At 49.5% G+C, this 19456-nt stretch overlaps 1 protein-coding gene and 1 long non-coding RNA gene across 3 annotated transcripts in view; one reads left to right on the top strand and one right to left on the bottom strand.

Moving 5' to 3' along the window:
- The window catches only part of LOC147356419 (uncharacterized), a 33797-nt gene extending 31814 nt beyond the window's left edge, over positions 1-1983 (top strand). The window contains exons 3-4 of one of the 2 annotated variants that reach the window (XR_015143241.1): positions 496-684; positions 1590-1983. This is a non-coding gene — a long non-coding RNA (uncharacterized LOC147356419). The remainder of the gene's footprint in view (positions 1-495; positions 685-1589) is intronic. The other variant, XR_015143242.1, reaches the window with a different exon arrangement.
- Positions 1-19456, bottom strand: part of KAZN (kazrin, periplakin interacting protein) — a 1338251-nt gene that overhangs the window by 9948 nt on the left and 1308847 nt on the right. The window contains exons 11-15 of the mRNA XM_086343804.1: positions 17980-18185; positions 17486-17604; positions 7235-7466; positions 5722-5823; positions 5047-5213 (exon numbers count right to left, since the gene is read on the bottom strand). Coding sequence (XP_086199930.1) covers positions 5047-5213; positions 5722-5823; positions 7235-7466; positions 17486-17604; positions 17980-18185 — 826 coding nt within the window. The remainder of the gene's footprint in view (positions 1-5046; positions 5214-5721; positions 5824-7234; positions 7467-17485; positions 17605-17979; positions 18186-19456) is intronic.

The raw sequence follows: 19456 nt of genomic DNA, 5'->3' as shown, positions 1-19456 counted from the left end.
GTTCTGAGCGTGGCCCATGGCAGAGCCCAACCAACGGTTATGGTAGTTGGATAACCTCACCTTATAACTGCATCTGGAGGGGGAAGGAGGAGAGAAGGGAGGGAGATGTTGGCTGACTCTTGCATCCTTGGACATATAAAGGCACACTTTTTGGGGCTGTGGGTCATAAGACCACAGGATGGGAAGGGGTATTTACAAGAGAGATGCAAAGCTTGTCTGAGGCCTAAAGGCCACTCTTCTCAGGCCTAATATTCAGAGTCTGAATGAACTACAGGCTGAATCCCCCTTGGCTCTGACCTTGTGTTACTGACAGAATATACCATCCTTCAGGCAAGTGCTGGAGACGGTCATGCATCTTCATCAAGGCTTTTCTTCTGGCTCCTGTGATGCTCCAGTGAATGCTCTGGAATACCATGGCTGCCTCCTGTATCTTTTTGGGCCACTGGTTTATTTCTCTCTCTTTTAAAAAAAATTTCTCTGTTTCTTTAACTTAAGCACAGAACTATGACAGAGTTGGTAGTGAACCAGTGTTCACCAAGAGAAATAAGAAGTCAGTGCATGTAAAGCAGATATCACGAGATGATGTGAGAACCTGCTCTGCCTTGATCCCTTTGGTTATATGGTGTCATAGCAATGAGAGGAGGCTGGAGAAGATGATGTCATATGGGAACCTATAAACTCTAGGTAAATGTAACTTTCTAGGAGGAGGACTGGGTGCTAATATTTCCTGTCTCCCTGGTCATGGGACATTAACACATGGTGACTATACTCTCCCTAGATGCTTTGCGCTGACTACCCTCCTGTGACTACAGGCATCACATTGACTGGGTGATGTGGGGTCACAGATGTGATCAGGGGTCACATCTCCTGGGGAGCAGAATCAGGCAATCATTAGCCCCCCTCCAGGCTTCTTAGTGTGGTGGAGGGTCAAAGGTTGATAGATTACAGCATTGCGACGGACTCCTGTCTAGTCACGAGCAGGTCACAGCACCTCTCTGAAGCCTATTTCCCTATTCATCAAAAGAGGCTATGATTCCTTCTCACTCAGCTTCCTTCGTGAGGAGTAGGAGCGAGTAAAACAAGGGATGTGACAGCAATTTGTTGAAGATGACATATGATATTAATGTGAAGGGTTGTCGTGATGACCATCATCCTGGTCCACCCAGCCTGGGATTCAGTTGGGATTGTGTCCTGGGTTGGTCTGTAATCCTATTGCAATGGTTCAGGATGTTTTCTCAAACGGGAATCTTTCCACCCAATCTGATCATTCTGGGAAGACTCACCCCAAAAGACCAGCACCACCTGCCCTGCCCTTTCTCTGGAAAGCTGCCCTGCCCTTCTCTCAGCAACAGAGAAGGAAAAGGAGCAAGAAAGCAGAAGACAGGATGAGATGCTGAGACCATGAAAGACATGTCCTAGACAAAGCCCATAGATCTTGGTTAATATAAACCCCTCAGACCTTCCCAAGTGTCTCACCACCTGCCTGGGGATCACTATTTCCCTGGTGTTTGGTTTAGCTGGGGACTCTTGTACCAACAGAATTGGGCTCTAAACTTCCTTAGAAATTCATGGAGTTTGTCTCCCCCCAGCCAACTGCAAGTCTGCTCCCCTGACCCACTGCAAGGTCTCAGCAAAGGGCCGCGAGGTTCCAAAATCCCACATGAAGACTTTGAGTCATCAGCCATGATGTCGACTCACGGAGAGAAGCAGCATCAAGGAAAGAGGTCCTAACAGGGAGACCAGCTTGAGGTCTGGTTCTTCTAGTTCCCTGCCTGAGCAGCCTCAGAGTCCTTAGAGGTAAAATGAGGAGCCTAAACCGAGTCAGTTTCCCTCTTCATCCTGATACCTGCCTTCATCTAGTTCTTGAAGGAGTCTCTGACCTCCCGACAAGGTAAGAACCCGCCCTATCTGTGCCCCCCTCCAGAATCCCCACTAGTGTTCATCCACTGAGCTTAGATACCTCATGGGAGGGGGGTCAAGGGTTTAAGTAGAAATTCTGGGTTAATAAATCTCTTTCTGATTATTGGGTATTTCCTTTTTTTTCCCATTTTTTTAAACTGGGACTTTATTTTCTTGGGTTCCAAAACTACTGCAGATGGTGACTGCAGCTATGAAATTAGTCACATGGCTAACGTTTAGCTAGACCTACCCCTCCAGGGCTCAGAATATCTTAAGCTTGCTACAGATTACACGGCTCCAGAAGAAAGGTAGAGGAAAGTGGAAAATTCTGAGGAGAAAAACCTTTTTCCTCACCTACTGATTCATAGCTCATGGAATAGGGTGAAAGTGAAAGTTGCTCAGTTGTGTCCAACTCTTTGCAACTCCATGGACAATACAGTCCATGGAATTCTCCAGGCCAGAATCCTGGAGTGGGTAGCCTTTCCCTTCTCCAGGGGGTCTTCCACAGGGATTGAACCCAGGTCTCCCGCATTGCAGGCGGATTCTTTACTAGCTGAGGAGAGAGTGCTTGTCATAAAAAACCACCTAAGCGTGCTTAAAATGCTGAAAATGTAGATTCCTGGGCTCTGCCAGAAGATCCTGGTCCTGCGGGTCTGAGTCAGGGATGCGGACATCTGCAGTTCACAAAAGCACGGATGATTCTGCTTGAGGGTCTATGAGAACCGCTTGGGTATGCGCCTGCTGTTGGGGGAAGGCGGCTCAGGGCACCTGGACCCTGTGACGGACGCATAATTTTGTTCTACCTGCATAACATGGGGTGTGACTCAGCTGCTCTCTGAGGCCCCATGTAGTTTGGGGATTAAGTGTTCAGGCCTGACACATAGAGCCTCAGTTTGAATCTGGTGTGCTAAGTTGCTTCAGTCATGTCCAACACTTTGTGACCCTATGGACAGTAGTCTGCCAGGCTCCTCTGTCCATGGGATTCAGGCAAGAATGCTGAAATGGGCTGCCATTTCCTTCCCCAGGGGATCTTCCTGCCCCAGGGATTGACCCTGTGTCTCCTGCACTGGCAGGCGGGTTCTTTACCACTAGCACCACCTGGAAAGCCCTCAAATCTGGCATCTGTTAACAAAACAAACTAACCTTAGCTAGACTGACCAAGAGTTAAGAGTGATGACTCAAATTACTAGAACTAGGAATGAGAGAGGGGATGCATGCATGCTAAGTCGCTTCAGTCATGTTTGACTCTGTGCAACCCTATGGACTGTAGCCTGCCAGGCTCCTCTGTCCATAGCATTCTCCAGGAAAGAATACTAGAGTGGGTTGCCATGACTTCATCCAGGGGATCTTCCCGACCCAGGGATGGAACCCATGGCTCTTACGTCTCCTGCATTGGTTCTTTACCACTAGTGCCACCTGAGAAGCCTGAAAGAGGAGATAACTTAACGTAAATAAGAGGGATTACAAGAAAATGATCATATGATCAACTGTATATGCTAACAAATTAGCTAACCTAAATGAAACAAATTCAGACAGATATAAACTATACATACTACTATACAAAATAGATAACTAACAAGGACCTACTTTATAGCACAGGGAACTATACTCAATATTTTATAATAATCTATAAGGGAAAAGAATCTAAAAAGGAATATACTTATATATATGAATCACTATGGTGTACACCTGAAACTAATATACAATATTGTAAATCAACTGTATTTCAACTAAAAAAGATTTTAGGATCCTAAAAAATATATATATAAACTACCAAAACTGACTTCAGAAGAAACAGAAAATATAAACAGGTCTACAATGAATGAAGAGATTGGATTAGTAATAATTAAAAAAAAAAAACTTACCACAAAGAAAAGCCTAGGATCAGATGGCTTTATTAATGAGTTTTACCAAATGTTTAAAGAACAATGAACACCAATACTTTATAAACTCTTCCAAAACACAGAGGAGGAGGGAAAGCTTTCCCACTCATTCTATGAGGCCAGTATTACTCTGATATCAAAACTGGACAAAAATATCACAAGGAAATTACCGATCAATATCCCTTGTAAATATGAATACAAAATTCTTCCTCAAAATACTAGCAAACCTAATCCAGCAACATATAAAAAGATTATACACCATGACCACCACGACCAATTGGGATTTATCCTTGGAATGTAAGGTTGATTCAACGTCTGAACATCAATCAACATGATATACCATATTAATAGAATAAAGGACAAATCTGGGCTCTGCCACGTACTAGTTGTTTGACCTTAGGAAAGTACCTTGGGCCCTTTAAACAAGTTTCTCCATCTATAAAAGAGAGACTGTGAAACTGCTTAGTATTGTTATGAGGATGTAACTGAGCACACAGCATGTGCTCAATGAATGGTCATCTAACCCTGAGCGCGTCATCATAAGGAGAGAGACCACTGGGAGGGGCCTAGTTTATCTGCTCAGGTGTTTATTCCCTGATCGCTTTTCAGATGAAGAGACTGGGGTAGAAGGGCTGACATGGTCTGCTCACCTGGATGGTAAACACCATTAACACTCCTACCCCTGTCTCCAAACCTTTGTCCCCATGTCAGTCCTAACTGGAATGACCATGTAAACCTCTTAGGCCAGTGCAAATCCGCCTCAGCTCAAACCCACATGGTCTTCCTCATACATGCGACCTTTCTCCCTTCTCTAAATGGCCAGTTTGTGTGCGTGTGTGTGTACGTGTGAGCAATCAGTTGTGTCTGACTCTTTGCGACCCCATGGACTGTAGCCCACCAGGTTTCTATGTCCATGAAATTTTCCAGGCAAGAATTTTCCACTGGAGTGTCTTGCCATTTCCTACCCTGGGATCCATCCCTGGGTCTCTTGCCTCTCCTGCACTGGCAGGCAGATTCTTCACCCCTAGAGCCACCTGGGAAGCACCACACTTTATTCAAAAGCTGATTGGCTCCTCCTTTACCTCTTTCCAGTCTATGACATTGAGGCTAAAGCACTTCACTTCTCTGAGCGTGGATCCGTAAAAGGAGAATGCTGTGTCGCAAAGGAACAAGTGGGACCCAGGAAGGGCGCGGCCAGGACCAACCGGAAGTCAGAGCCATCTGCTTCCAAAGCCGGAAGCCGCTGCCGGCAGCTCACACTCACTTGGCCGGGTGGAAGATGGCGCTCATCTCCTCCGCCAGGTGCCTCCGGAGGATGTGCTTCCCACTGGGGATGCCCAGGGCGGTGGCCATGGCCTCAGCGTTGAACGTGGGTTCCAGCACCAGCACGGCGCCGTGGACGCCACTGTTGGTCAGGTTGTCTGCGTACTCCTGAGGGCAAGGCACGGGGCTGGTGAGCCTGGGGGGCCGCCCTGCTGGCCTGAGGGCGGGGATACCCCAGGGGGAACATGTCCTTAAGAGCAAGGGCTTGACCCCACCCCCCGGGGACTAGTGTATTTAATCCTCAGGGGGAGCCCCACCCTCACTCTTTTTAGGGCCTTTAGAATAGCGACTGGGCTATTTTGTCACTGATAGACCCCAGACCTAGGCAGGTGGCCCATAAATGCTTGTTGAGGGAGAAGATGGCTGTGGATTCAACACCCCCACTGAATTCAGAGAGCGAGGATGGCTCAGCATCCGCACCCTCACTATGGGATGGGAAGGGTGGGCAGGGGAAGTAGTTCTGGCCTCTTGAGTGACAGGGGGCAGGCTGTTCTTGCCAGCCTGGGAAATGATGCCCAGCCCACACAAAGATGGATACTGAATTTGCACACAGACTGGCATGGGATTTGCATATGCCCAAGAGTCACCACCCCCCACGCCCGCCATCACCCCTCACCTTCAAGTCAATGTCTCGCACCCACTTGAGCACCCGCTGGTTGGTCCAGACCACGGGGTCTATGTTCTGTGTCTCACAGCGGGCCCGGCGCTCCTGGAGAGCCTGTGGGGAGCAAGAGTGGGTCAGCTGGGGGTTCAAGGGGACATGCCGAGATCACACAGAGAGTCAGGGTCCGTGGTGCTGGCAGGGACCTCCGCATGCTGATGTGAGGGGTCCTGGCCAGATCATTCACGGCTGCTCTAGCCATGTCAGTCCTTTCCTTCTGGGAAATGGGGAGAAGCCCACTTCCAGGGATGGAGGAGCCTAGAGGCAGAGCCACCTGCATGCAGAGTGTGGGGCCAGGTGGGACCCACTGCAGCTGCCTAGTTTGTATAACCCAGCCCCCACCTGCCTAGTTTGTATAGCCCACCCCTGCTCACCTGAGCAGGGGCTCAGTGCATGTCTCTTGAGGGATGCCCCAAATGAGGCTGCCTATTTCCACACTTCACCGTCATGTTCTTCCCACACATCACCTCCTGTACCTGACTGGGGCTCACAGGGGGCCAGGGCCTTTGTCCTCGTCACTTCCTGTGCCCACGGCTCTGGCTTGGGTGTTTGAGAAGGCCAAAAAGCTCCCTCTTCTGTCCCTCTCCCCCTGACCCTGAACTATTTGTGCTCTGACAGTGCTCTGAGAAGAGTAAACCCTTTGCACTCAGCCCTGGCAGCCCAGGCTCCTCCCGAGGGGGAGTAGCTGGGGAGATGTACTAGGTTTGGGGGAAGCTGAAGCAGACACCCTGAGCTCTCTGGCTTGGCAGCGATCAGAACAAGGGGCACTCAGAGTCTAAACTCTACAGTGTGCCCCACAGCCCCCTGGTTACCTGTCAGCATCCCTATTCACTCCTCCACCTCACACCCAGCACAGAAACACACAGGACTCTCAGTTCTGCTGCCACAGATCTGTCTTCTGGGTCTTAGTCTATGCTATTCCCTTGCTAGATTGCTTTTCCCCTCATACCTTCTATTGACTGATACTCGGAATTCCTCCCTTCAGGTTTCAGTTTAGCCGTCACTATCGCTGGAAAGGCTTCTCTTGTCCCTCTAAAAGCTTTTCCTCTGGATTTTCATAAAACCCTGGGCTTCCCTCATTGGGACAACCTTCCATGATGTTGTGGCCACAAGCTTCTTTGTGGTTGCCCCTGATACACAGTGAGTTCCTGGAGAATGAGTGTTTCCCTTTTCCCCTGAATTGAGCACAGGGTCTGGTCCATCCCTAATAAGCAGTTGTTGAAAGGAGGGAAGGGGAAAGAAAGGGATGGATGTGGGATTGATGGAAAGGTGGATGGATGGATGGATGGATGGAGAGATGCATGGATGGAGCGATACATGGATGGGCAGAGAGTGGATGCATGGAATGATGGACAGGTGGATGGATGGATGGAGAGATGCGTGGATGGGCAGATGGTTGGATGGACAGATAGCGGATTCCAGAAGGGAAAGCAGGGCTGCAGAAGGTGCCCTGCACCCTGGTTCTCACCTCCCTGCTGAAGTTCACTTGGTACAGCAGCTCGATCCCCAGCAGGATGCTGACCTGGTGGAATTTCTTGGACACATTCAGGTGCTTCTCCAGGTCCCGCTTCATCAGGGAGTTCAGCATCCGCCCGTCAACCAGGTGGTTTTGGAAGGCCTGGGAGTACTGGGACAGGCCGATGTCGTTGAGCCAGGCCTTGGCCACCCAGTGATGGTCCAGGTCAGCGGCTTTGGACAGGCTGGTGAGGAGAGACACAGCCGGAGAGAGGGATGGGTGGGGAAAGGTGGCAGAAACAGAGAAACAGGGAGAAATGGGGCAGAGATGACCAGAGAGAGAAGCAAAATAACAGGGTGAGGGGGACCAAGAAAGTCACAGAGATAGATAGGAACAGTGATGGAGTGGAGAGACAGAAAGACAGGGCAGCAAGGGGGCGAGGCAGATGCAGGGGAGAGAGAGGAGGAGACAGGGAGAGACATGGGGAGAGAGGGACAGACGCATAGGAGAGAGACAGAGACACAGAGGGGAGAGAAAGACAGGGGAGGCAGAGGCAGAGGGAGAGAAAGACGCAGGGCGTGAGCCCCAAAGAATGACAAAGAATCAACAGACAGAGGGTACAGGAAGAGGAAAGACCACATTCAGACACACTGATAATGGGAAGGGACAGTGACAGAGCCGCAGGAATGAATGCAGCAGTAAGCAGCACCTCTGGGCACCGGGTACCTCCCAAGCCCCGCCCCGCCCCACCCCCATCCCAGAGGCCACTGCAGAGTCCCCGAGGCCCATAGAACCTTGTCTGGGGCAGTCTCTCCTTGGACTTCACCCAGAGTCACAGTGGCACGTCTTGGAATCAGATTTAAGCCCCAAGTTTTGCTTATTCCAACTCCTCTGCTCACTACCATATCTTAGATTTTCTGCATCCCACACTGAACTTTGCCCAGTGCCGAATGTGTGCGTGTGTAGTAGGCACACAAGGAATACTTCCCAAGTGGACAGGATGGTCTCCTCAGCTGTTATTCCCCTGTTCACCACAGGGTGGCAGCCTCGAAGAAGGAATGAGGACAGTGCCTCCCACCCGCCGAAGGACTTTAAAAAATGACCTCAGGTAATGCCAGGCTTCAACAGTACCTGAACCGTGAGCTTCCAGATGTTCAAGCTGGATTTATAAAAGGCAGAGGAACCAGAGATCAAATTGCCAACATCTGTTCGATTATCAAAAAAGCAAGAGAGTTCCAGAAAAACATCTATTTCCGCTTTACTGACTGTGCCAAAACCTTTGACTGTGTGGATCACAAAAACTATGGAAAATTCTTAAAGAGACGGAAATACCAGACCACCTGACCTGCCTCCTGAGAAATCTCTGTATGCAGGTCAAGAAGCAACGGTTAGACCTGGACATGGAACAACAGACTGTTTCCAAATAGGAAAAGGAGTACGTCAAGGCTGTATATTGTCACCCTGCTTATTTAACTTCTACACAGAGTAAATCATGCGAAATGCTGGGCTGGAGAAGCACAAGCTGGAATCAAGATTGCCCTCTCACTGGTCTCCATGCCTCTGGAGCCCCTCTAGTCCCTTCCCCAGGGTGCAGCTGGAGGATCGTGCCGCTGCTCCTGATGGTGTCCTCCACGGCTCCTTGCTTCCTTCCTTCCAAGGATGTGTATTGAGCTCTGTATCTGGGTAGATGCTGCCTTATAATGGGCACATCTTCCCTCCTCACCCCTTCCTTTCTCCACCCCCACACTCTCCAGTCTCTGGCTGGCATCCATTTCTAGGGCTCCAGATCACATCTGTTAACAGACACTCCCAATTCATAACTCTCCTCCCTCTTCTGAGCCCGAGATCCTAATGGGCTGCCTTCTTGACATCTCCTGGCTGTCACAGGCATCTCAAACTTAACAAGCTCCAGATGAAATGCCCGTCCTGTCTCCCAGTTCCAGGCTCTCACTTGCCCTGCCTCTCCCCTCCCCCACCCTGTCCATCTATCAACCACTCTGGTCAGTGTGTCTGTCCCCTTGCCTCCTTTTCTGGGGTCAAGCCATGGCCACCTCTGGCATAGATTTCTGCAACTGCCTCCTGACTGCCCCCACCCCCTTGCTCCTTCTAATCCATTTCCCCTGTGGGTGCCAGATGGCCTTTTAAATATATCCATCAGGTCATGTCACCCCTCTACTTAAAACCCTCTCTCAGAGGAACCTTCAATGTGTACTACTAAGTGAAATAAGCCAACCTGAAAAGGCTACATACTGTATGATTCCAACAGTATGACATTCTGGAAGAGGCGAAACTATGGAGACAGCAAAAAGATCAGTGGTTTCAGGGTTTGAGGGAGAGGGAGGGATGAATAGGTGGAGCGCAGAGGATTTCTAGGGAGGTGAAACTATTCAGTGTTGTGTGGTAATGATGGATGCACTCTACTTACCTGTTTGTCCAAATCCATAGAGTACGCAGCACCGAGTGAACCCTAATGTAAACTACGGGCTTTGGGCAACAATGGCGTGTCAGTGTCAGTTCAGCTGAAGCAAATGTTCCATCTGGTGGGGGATGATGAAAATGGGGGAGGCCATGCATGTGTGAGGGCAAGAGATTTACGCGAAATCTCTAACTTTCCCTCCGTTTTGCTGTGAAATGAAAACTGCTTTAAAAAATAAAGTCTTTAGAAATGAGGGAAGAAACAAAGACTTTTTTAAGCAAGCAAAATTCAAAGAATTCATCATCAGAGGAATGAACTCCAAGAAATGTAAAAGGCATTTCTTCAGGAGGAAAGAAAATATTAATAATAACCACATGGAAATTTGGACTACGCAAAAGAATAAAGAGAACTCCTAAACCTCAACAATACTCCAATACTTTGGCCACCTGATGTGAAGGGCTGATTCATTGGAAAAGACCCTGATGCTGGGAAAGCTTGAAAGCAGGAGGAGAAGGATAGAGTATGAGATGGCTGGATGGCACCACTGACTCAATGGACATGCTGCTGCTCCTGCTAAGTCGCTTCAGTCGTATCTGACTCTATGTGACCCCACAGATGACAGCCCACCAGGCTCCCCCGTCCCTGGGATTCTCCAGGCAAGAACACTGGAGTGGGTTGCCATTTCCTTCTCCAGTGCATGACAGTGAAAAGTGAAAGTGAAGTTGCTCAGTCGTGTCCGACTCTTAGCGACCCCATGGATTGCAGCCTACCAGGCTCCTCCATCCATGGGGTTTTCCAGGCAAGAGTGCTGGAGTGGGGTGCCATCAGCTTCTCCAGACATGAGTTTGGCTAACTCCAGGAGATGGGAAGGACAGGGAAGTCTGGGGTGCTGTAGCCCATGGATTCACAAAGAGATGGACACGACTGAGTGAGCAATAGAACTCAACAAAAAACCCAAACAATCTGATTCAGAAATGGGTAAAGGACTTGAAGAGACATTTCTGCAAAGAAGATATAAAGATGACCAGTAGGCTCATGGGAAATGCTTAGTATCACTGATCACTGTGTATGTGTGTGTGTGTGTGCTTGCATGCTCAGTCATGTCCAACTCTGTGACCCCTTGGACTGTAGCCTGCCAGGCTCCCCGTCCATGGAATTTTCCAGGTAAGAATATTTGAGAGGGTTGTCATTTCCTACTCCGGGGATAATCCTGACCCAGGGACCGAACCCGAGTTACCTCAGGTGTATTCTTTACCACTACGCCACCTAGGAAGCCCTTCACTAATCATTAGGGAAATGCAAACCAAAACTATGATAAAATACCACTTCATACTCATTAGGATGGCCACTATTGAAGAAAACAAGTGTTAGCAAGGATGTGGAGAAATTGGAACCCTTGTGCACTGTTTGTGAGGACGTACAGTGGTACAGTTGCAGGGGAAAACAGTATGATGATTCTGCAGAAAATTAAAAATAGAATTACCATGCTGCTGCTACTGCTGCTAAGTTGCTTCAGTCGTGTCCGACTCTGTGCGACCCCATAGACGGCAGCCCATTAGGCTCCCCCGTCCCTGGGATTCTCCAGGCAAGAACACTGGAGTGGGTTGCCATTACCATATGTTTCGGCAATTCCGCTTTTGAGTGTATGTCCAAAAGGATTGAAATTTGGGCCTTGAAGAGATATATCAGCACACCCTGTGTTCATAGCAGCACTATTTACAAGAGCTAAAAGGTAGAAGCAACTCAAGTATCCATAGATGGATGAACAGATAAGCAAAATGGGCTTGTGTTCAGCCCCAGTGGAGCAGTATTCAACCTTAAAAAGGCTGACACTACACACAGATGAATCTTGAGCACATTATGATAATGAAATAAGCCAGTCACAAAAAGACAAGTACTGTGTGACTCCACTTATGTGAGGAACTTGAGAGTAGTCAGACTCAGAAGTAGAGTGACGGCTGTTGGCTTACTTGGGGAAGAGGAGAATGGAGAGTTAGTGTTTAATGGGGAAAGAGTTTCAGTTTTATAAGATGAAAAGAGTTACTGGAATGGATGCTGGTGATGGCTGCACAACAATATGAGTGTACTTAACACCACTGAGTGAGTGAGTGAAAGCCCCTCAGTTGTGTCCGACTCTTTGCGACCCCATGGACTTAGTCCATGGAATTCCCCAGGCCACAGTACTAGAGTGGGTAGCCTTTCCCTTCTCCAGGGGATCTTCCCAACCCAGGGATTGAACCCAGGCCTCCCACATTGCAGGAGGATTCTTTACCAGCCAAGCCACAGGGAAGCCCAAGAATACTGGAGTCAGTAGCCTATCCTTTCTCCAGCGGATCTTCCTGACCCAGGAATCAAATCAGAGTCTCCTGCATTGCAGGTGGATTCTTTACCAGCTGAGCTACCAGGGAAGCTGGTAAAGTCACACTGCTGAATTGTACTCTAAAAAAAGATTAAGGTGGTACATTTTATGGGTATTTTCCCACAATAAAACTTTTTTTTGAAGAAGATTAGAAATGGTAAATTATCTTGGTAAATATTTTCCTTATTTGCTAATCTTCAAAGATAATGGCCAGTTCAAAAAATAATAATAACAAGGTATTATGGCACATATGTGCGTGTGAATGATAGCACAATGGCAGAAGGAAAAAAGCATGTTACACTACACACAACGTTGGATGATATTATTTGAAGATAGTGTTAAGTGTGTGTATTGTAAACTATAGAGCAATAATGAAAAGAAGTATAGTTCAACACTCAATTAATGAAAAGTCAGTAGCAGAATTCCCTGGTGGTCCAGTAGTGAGGACTCTGTGCTTCCACCGCAGCATGTGCTCAACCCCTGGTCAGTGAACTAAGATCCCTATCCCACTCACACACACACACACAAAGATGGTCAAAAAATAAAAAGTCCATAAAAGAGCAAAAAAGAACAATAGATTTAAATAAAACAAAGAAACTCTCCCATGGCGCCCCTTTGCAGAGATAAAATCAGAAGTTCTCGGGGTGACCTCACAGGATGCAGGCTCCCCTCCCACTGGGCTGGAGCTGGGAGCACTTCCAGGATGCACTGAGTTTGTCCTCAGATGGTGGGGGTCTCTGCTTCCCAGGCACCCATTTTCTTCCAGTCTCGCCTGGGCCCTCTCTTCCCCTCCTAGGCGTCAGCTCCCATATTGCAGAGGCTGGCTGTGTGCTGTCTGAGCTTGCTGCCTGACCTGTTTGCTCTGCCTCTTAGGAATTCCCTTCAGAGTTCCATCATACATGGAACTTTACAGATGAATTATCTGAGCACAGGGACTGTGTTCTCCAGGCTGAGTCAGACTGATGCTGCATGCATAGCAGTAGACACTTCATCGGAAGATGGACTGAGAGCAAGAAGGTGGGCTCCTGGCTTTGCTCCCCTCCTCTTGCCCCTCAGCCTCCCAGAACCTCTGAATCTGCCCCCAAAGAGCCAGGACCTCCCCACCTCCAGGCCTCCCATCCCACCCTCCTCCCATGCTTAACTCCTGCGAGACTCTGCTGAGATGCGGTTCTCCCTAAAGCCTCAGGACCCCTGTGCTCGGTCAGGACCCTTCCTGGTGCCCAGAGTCTCTGTGGAGCCCTTGCACTGTCATGCTGGGTAATTGCTGCTCAGCAGGCCAGTGGCCCATTGGACCATCAGTTTCGGGAGGGCAGGACTGGGGGTGGTGCATGTGGCTCTCCACCTGGCTAATGCCCCAGAGCTTCTGACTGAGAGTCCAGTGGGCTTCCCAGGTGGCACTAGTGATAAAGAAGCCACCTACCAACACAGGTTAGACATAAGAGATGCAGGTTCGATCCCTGGGTCAGGAAGATCCCCTGGAGGAGGGCACGGCAATCCACTCCAGTATTCTTGCCTGGAAAATCCCATGGACAGAGGAGCCTGGTGGGCTAGAGTCCATAGGGTCACACAGAGTCAGATATGACTGACGCGGCAGCACGCACATAAGCGTGCACGCAAGGAAGATAGCAAGGCCAGGCGAGGAGTGGGGGGGCGGGGACAGCTCCAGTCTTCCAAGAGGCTCCCTGAAACCTAGCTCCCAAGCTGGAATCTTCTGGCCAAAACAAGCTCCCTTTGAAGATGGGAAGGTACTTGAGTGACCCGCTGCAGCCTCATCCCTTTAGAGGGACCCTTGCCAGGCCCAGCTGTTGTTGGTTTCTTGCCCAGGGAAGGGGCTGAAGTTTGTGGCCTCTGAATCATGTGCTGTTGGGGCTTTGATAGGGACTAGAAGACCTCTTTTCCCTCTGAAGGAAGGGTCTGCTCAGCAAATCAGTGGTGCATCAGGATGTGGTGCGCAGGGTTGGAGGAGGCACCTTGCTTAACCTATTTGAGAGGTCCATTTATAATCAGCAATATCCAGCTGCATGCTGATAATTAATGCACGCCTGCCCTTCCAAACAGTTCTCTTTTCATTAAAGTTGTCCCCATGGGGCCTCGGCTTGGCAACACTTGCCCAGCTGTTGGTATGAGCTACTGTAAGTGCCGAAGGTGAATAAAACAGGATGACTTTAAAAGTAATTCAAACATTTTATAAAATTTGACACTCATGCTCCCCAAACAGGAAACAGGTCAGATCTTGAAATGTGAGTCTGGGCACAGATTTTCGAAGTCATCTGAGTCATTATTCAGCATAAAAAATATGAGGCCTTTCTGGCTCCATCACCCTTAGATCTGAGACATTGCACCCCAATTTCCTCCTCTATAAAATGGGGCTACTCTTGCTTGCCTCCAGGACTAAAAGAGGTAAGAGAGGGTAAAGACCTTAGCACAGGGTCTAGGATGAATTCAGTGTTCCAGAAAGAATAGTGGCTGCTGCTGCTGCTGCTAAGTCGCTTCAATCGTGTCCTACTCTATGTGACCCCACAGATGGCGGCTCACCAGGCTCCTCTGTCCCTGGGATTCTCCCAGCAAGAATACTGGAGTGGGTTGCCATTTCCTTCTCCAATGCATGCATGCTAATAAGTCGCTTCAGTCGTGTCCGACTCCATGTGACCCTATGGACAGCAGCCCACCAGGCTCCTCTGTCCATGAGATTCTCTAGGCAAGAATACTGGAGTGGGTTGCCATTTCCTTCTCCAAAGAATAGTGGCAAGAGCTATTAATTCATCATTGATGTTTTTAACACAAAGGTGCCTTGGGAGAATGGAAAGGAAATTTACTTTGAAGTTGAATCTTCTGTAGTATGACTTTGTGCCCATTATTTCTCTGGCCTCATTTTCTCCATCTTTAAAAGGGGGCTAAGCATATCTATCCTGTCTTGATGTCGTGGTGATCAAATAAAATAATGTCCATAAAGCGATGAGTAATAGGTTAGCAGGGGTTGGTGGATTTTTTGTCATTAGTATTTTAGAGATAGGGTCTTCCCTGGTGGCTCAGTGGTAAAGAATCCGCCTGCCAAGGCAGGAGACGTAGGTTCGATCCCTGGGTTGGAAGATTCCCCTCAAGAAGGAAATGGCAACCCACTCCAGTATTCGTACCAGGGAAATCTCATGGACAGAGGAGCCTGGCAGGCTACAGTCCATGCGGGCGCAAAGAGTCGGTCACAACTTAGCAACTAAACAACAACAATAAATTTTAGAGATAAGGGGAACCAGGCCCGGAGAGGGTAATGTCATGCCTAGAGTCACACAGGATGTGTTCTCAAAGATGACCTCACTGGAGTCCTTACCCTAGAGTTCACAGGCACCTTAAAGTTCCATGGATGGGTTAGAGAGTCCCAGAATGCAAAGCTGTGAAGTTTTTGTATTTCTTCTGGGGCAAGTTTCAGAAGTTTTCAGTAGATTCTCAAATAGGCCATGATTGCCCAAGGTTAAAGAGCCACTGTCCTCATTTAACCCCCTTCACTTCACAGGTGGAGAAACCAAGTTCCACAGAGCACAAGGTTACAGGGCAAGTTAGAGACAGGCCAGGATTCTGCAGAGAACAGAGCCATTAAATGAAGGGTCCTCCCTGCTCCAGAGGCCCTGGGTGTCCAGTGCCTAAGCCCTGGTTTTGGGAAACAGTCTTGCTTAGGGCTCTTGCTGCCGCGGCTGCTGCTAAGTTGCTTCAGTTGTGTCCGACTCTGTGCGACCCCATAGATGGCAGCCTACCAGGCTCCTCGGTCCATGGGATTTTTCCAGGCAAGAGTACTGGACCGGGGTGCCATTGCCTTCTCCGCTTAGGGCTCTTAGAAATGTTTACAATCTATTCACATCTGGCTGATGAGTTGACTCCAACCCTTTTCTGGCTCTGGGAGGCTCTCAGGGGTCAACTGGATTTGGGGGGAACTTGGGCAGCGATCCTGAATTTTGAGGGGTGAGGCAGGCAGCACCACCCTGCTCAAGTAACAGTGACTGTGTTGGGAATGGAAGGGGGTGGGGTGGGGGTGGGGTTTCCAGCTTGGGTGACCCAGAGTGGTAAGCTTTTGGGGAGTGGGGGCAGACACTGGGTAAGGGTCTGTGGTGGATGTGAGGTGCTTGTGGGACACTCAGGAGGGGAAGCTCAGCAGAACCGCAAGCTCTGCCCTGCTCTTCCCTCCTCCCCGCCCCCCAATCTCCCCACTCCTCCACCACTCCCCACCATGTCCTTTAGGAAGGTCCAGACCTTCTGATAAGGGCCATGACCTTCTTACTTGGCTTTCCTGGGAATTACTGCCTGAGTTTCAGATCCCGTCTCATCTCTTTTTTCCTGCCACCTCGGAATCATTCTCCAGGACACCCAGCAATTTGCTTTTCTGGCTTTTAAACCAGCCTGCCTTCCTACCCCTAGCCCCTTCTTATTTTTAATCCACAAAGCTGCTTCTGCAAATAGCACACACCACCAGGTTTGATTAATTAACTGCACAAAAATGATGGGGAAACCAGTGAAGGAGATAATTATGCAAAACAGAAAGTGTCAGATTTACCAGCTAGTTTTCTTCCCCTTTTGCACGCTGAGGACTGGGTAGGGGGCTCCTTTCCTTTTCCCTGGAGCTGCTTGGTGAATGAGGGGCTCCCCAATAAGTCCTGCTCACAAAGGTCAGGAGAGAGGCCGGCAGGAGCTGGGGGAGGGAGGGCGGCCTCGCTGGGGACACACTTGATGGGCGGATGGTCAGCCCCTCCCAGGTGTGCTTGCTGATGGACGCCCCTTCCCTCCGGGCCCTCAAACACCCCCTGGCACCTGGCCCCAAATCAGGTCCATTTCTTTTCGTCCTCGGAGAAGGCAATGGCACCCCACTTTGGTACTCTTCCCTGGAAAATCCCGTGGGCGGAGGAGCCTGGAAGGCTGCAGTCCATGGGGTCGATGGGAGGCGGACACGACTGAGCGACTTCACTTTTACTTTTCACTTTCATGCATTGGAGAAGGAAATGGCAACCCACTCCAGTGTTCTTGCCTGGAGAATCCCAGGGACGGGGGCGCCTGGTGGGCTGCCGTCTATGGGGTCGCAGAGTCGGACACGACTGAAGCGACTTAGCAGCAGCAGCCTGTAGGCTGTCTCTTAGTTGGAATGTTAAGAGCTGGGGTTTGAGGTGGGAGTAGGCAGAACAAACATCTTGGCCAAATTTCCCAGGTCCACCAGGACTGGCCTACCCTCGGAGTCTAGAGGAGTTCTGGGTTGCGCCTGAAGACTCCCGACTCCCGCACTGGAACGATCCTAGGGCTCTTGGAGCTGCACTGAGTTTGTTCTCCATCTTGCTACAGGGAGGGGCTCTACAGGGAAGGGCCCACCCAGAGCGCCGCCCAGTGGCGTCCCAGGACCTGGCACTCCTCACCTGGCCCCACCCACAGCGCCCGCCCCATCACCCTTAAGACCCTGAGGCGAGGTCTCTGGCGGCTCATCTCTCAATTCCCCGGGACCAGGGCGCCGGCTCACCTCCTGCCTGCCTCGGCGTCGCGGTAGTCCTCGATGGCCAGCCGGAGCTTGCGCCGGTGTAGCGAGCTACACACGCCTAGGCCAAGCTCCAGGTCTTCGTCGCTCAGGCTCAGCAGCACCTGCGCCCGGGAGGTGGGGATTGAGCGCCGAAGGGAGGCGTGGGAGCGGGGACCCAAGGAATCCCTCCCGGCGTTCCGGGCAGAGCAATGGGAAGAGCTCTGCAGGCGCCTCGCCAGAGGGCTGCTGCTACGGGAGGCGGTGGAATCCCCGAACGGACTGAAAAGGTGCTCAAGTCCAGCCCTGCCTCCCTCCAGCCAGGTAAGGGAAAATTAGTCCCATTTTAAAGATGAGGAGCTGAGGATCAGAAGAGCTATGAACCTTGTTGGAGAGACAGTGATTTACTGGAGTCACTGGAGCATGAATCCGGTTCAGCCAGCTCCTGTAACTCTGGTGTGTGGGGTGGGATGAGGGGAGAATCCCCACCGGGGTCCTACCTTCCCACTCTTGACGTTCTCCGCGCAGGCCTTGACGTACATGGGCATGGCCATGACTACCTCCAGCCAGGCCTGGACGGTACCCGCCTTCCAGTGGGACATGGGCGTGGTCCTGACCAGCTCCACCTGCTGCAGCCGGTCCATTTGCTCCTCGCCCTCCGACAGGCTGAGGCTCTGCCTCGTGGGGCTGCACTGGCTGTCGGAGTCTGCAACACACAAGCACACAGGGCCGTGCTGAGGAGTAGGGTGAGGGGCAGGCAGGGGGCAGGCTGCCCACTCTGAGTACCCCCGCCCCATGTCTTCCCCACCCTATACGGTTCTTCTTTTCAGAATCAAAATGGCTTTTGTTTTGTTGTGCTGCCCCTCCCCCAATACACTAGTAACCTATGCCCTCTAAAAGGAAAAAAATTTGAAGAATTAAAAATCCAAGAAAGAATAAAAATAAAACAGAGAATCACCCCCAAACCCACGCTACCCGGAGATAGCAGCTGCTGGTATTTAGTTAAATATTCTTTGAGATACACAGATGCCTACACTTCCTCCAATTAAAAAGTAAATAAATAAATAAAAAGTCTACAGGGCTTTTGCTTTGCTTTGAAAAGAACAAACTGGTATTATTAACCTGTGCTTAATCTGACTACATATCCTCATAAAAAATAAACAGCATTATAGCCACTGGGGGGAAAAAAAAAGCAACACAAAAAATGCCCACTCTTACAAACACACACAGATGCCCATATTTACATGGTCCATCCCGTTTTGTAATATGCTGTTCTCATTTACACCATGGAGGACATGCCTCCTTCTCAGCAGTGACCTGTAATATCTTTTGACCACACAGGATTCGTGGAATGATGCTCCACAATCTATTTCACCTGCCTCCTGTTGGTGGGCCTGGTCATCCCTCATTTTTCTCTACTGTACACAACACAGAGACAGTCATTTTGGGGCGACTGGGTGATTCATATTTTTAGGATAAATGGAGCACCAGCTCTATTCCTGTACACACTGAAATGTGTTTCCGGAGTGGCCCTCACAGGCAAAAATGTCTTTCTACCAGCATTTTCCAGCCCCATTCCTCAATCCACAGTCAGCTGCATCAACACTTGATAAATATACCAAGTTCAGGTGGTGAGGAGTCAACAGAGAAGGGAAAAGAATCTTTTTTCAAAGCATGGTTAAATGAAAACCCAAATGGATAAACTCAATACTGTGAGAAATGACAAATATTAAAAATAAGCCTGATTTGAAAGGACCCTATATTGTATATTATACACCATTATAACAAGGTAAAAATTACATAGCCATCAAATCAGACAAATAGTAAAACAATCGGTGTGAAAAGCACAAAAGTGTTACAGTTACTGAGTTTGTATGACGTTATTTCCCTCCTGCCGTACCTCTAAGTATCATTAAAGTTCCATAATAAACATATATAAATTTATAATGAAAAAAATAGAAACATTTAAAAACTAGG

The sequence above is a fragment of the Bos grunniens genome, chromosome 16 (assembly GCF_055505025.1).
Source record: "Bos grunniens cultivar Pamir isolate PY7600 chromosome 16, Bosgru_T2T1.0, whole genome shotgun sequence".
Taxonomy (NCBI): domain Eukaryota; kingdom Metazoa; phylum Chordata; class Mammalia; order Artiodactyla; family Bovidae; genus Bos; species Bos grunniens.
The sequence above is the reverse complement of the archived record's forward strand: the minus strand, read 5'-3'. Positions and strand labels throughout refer to the sequence as shown.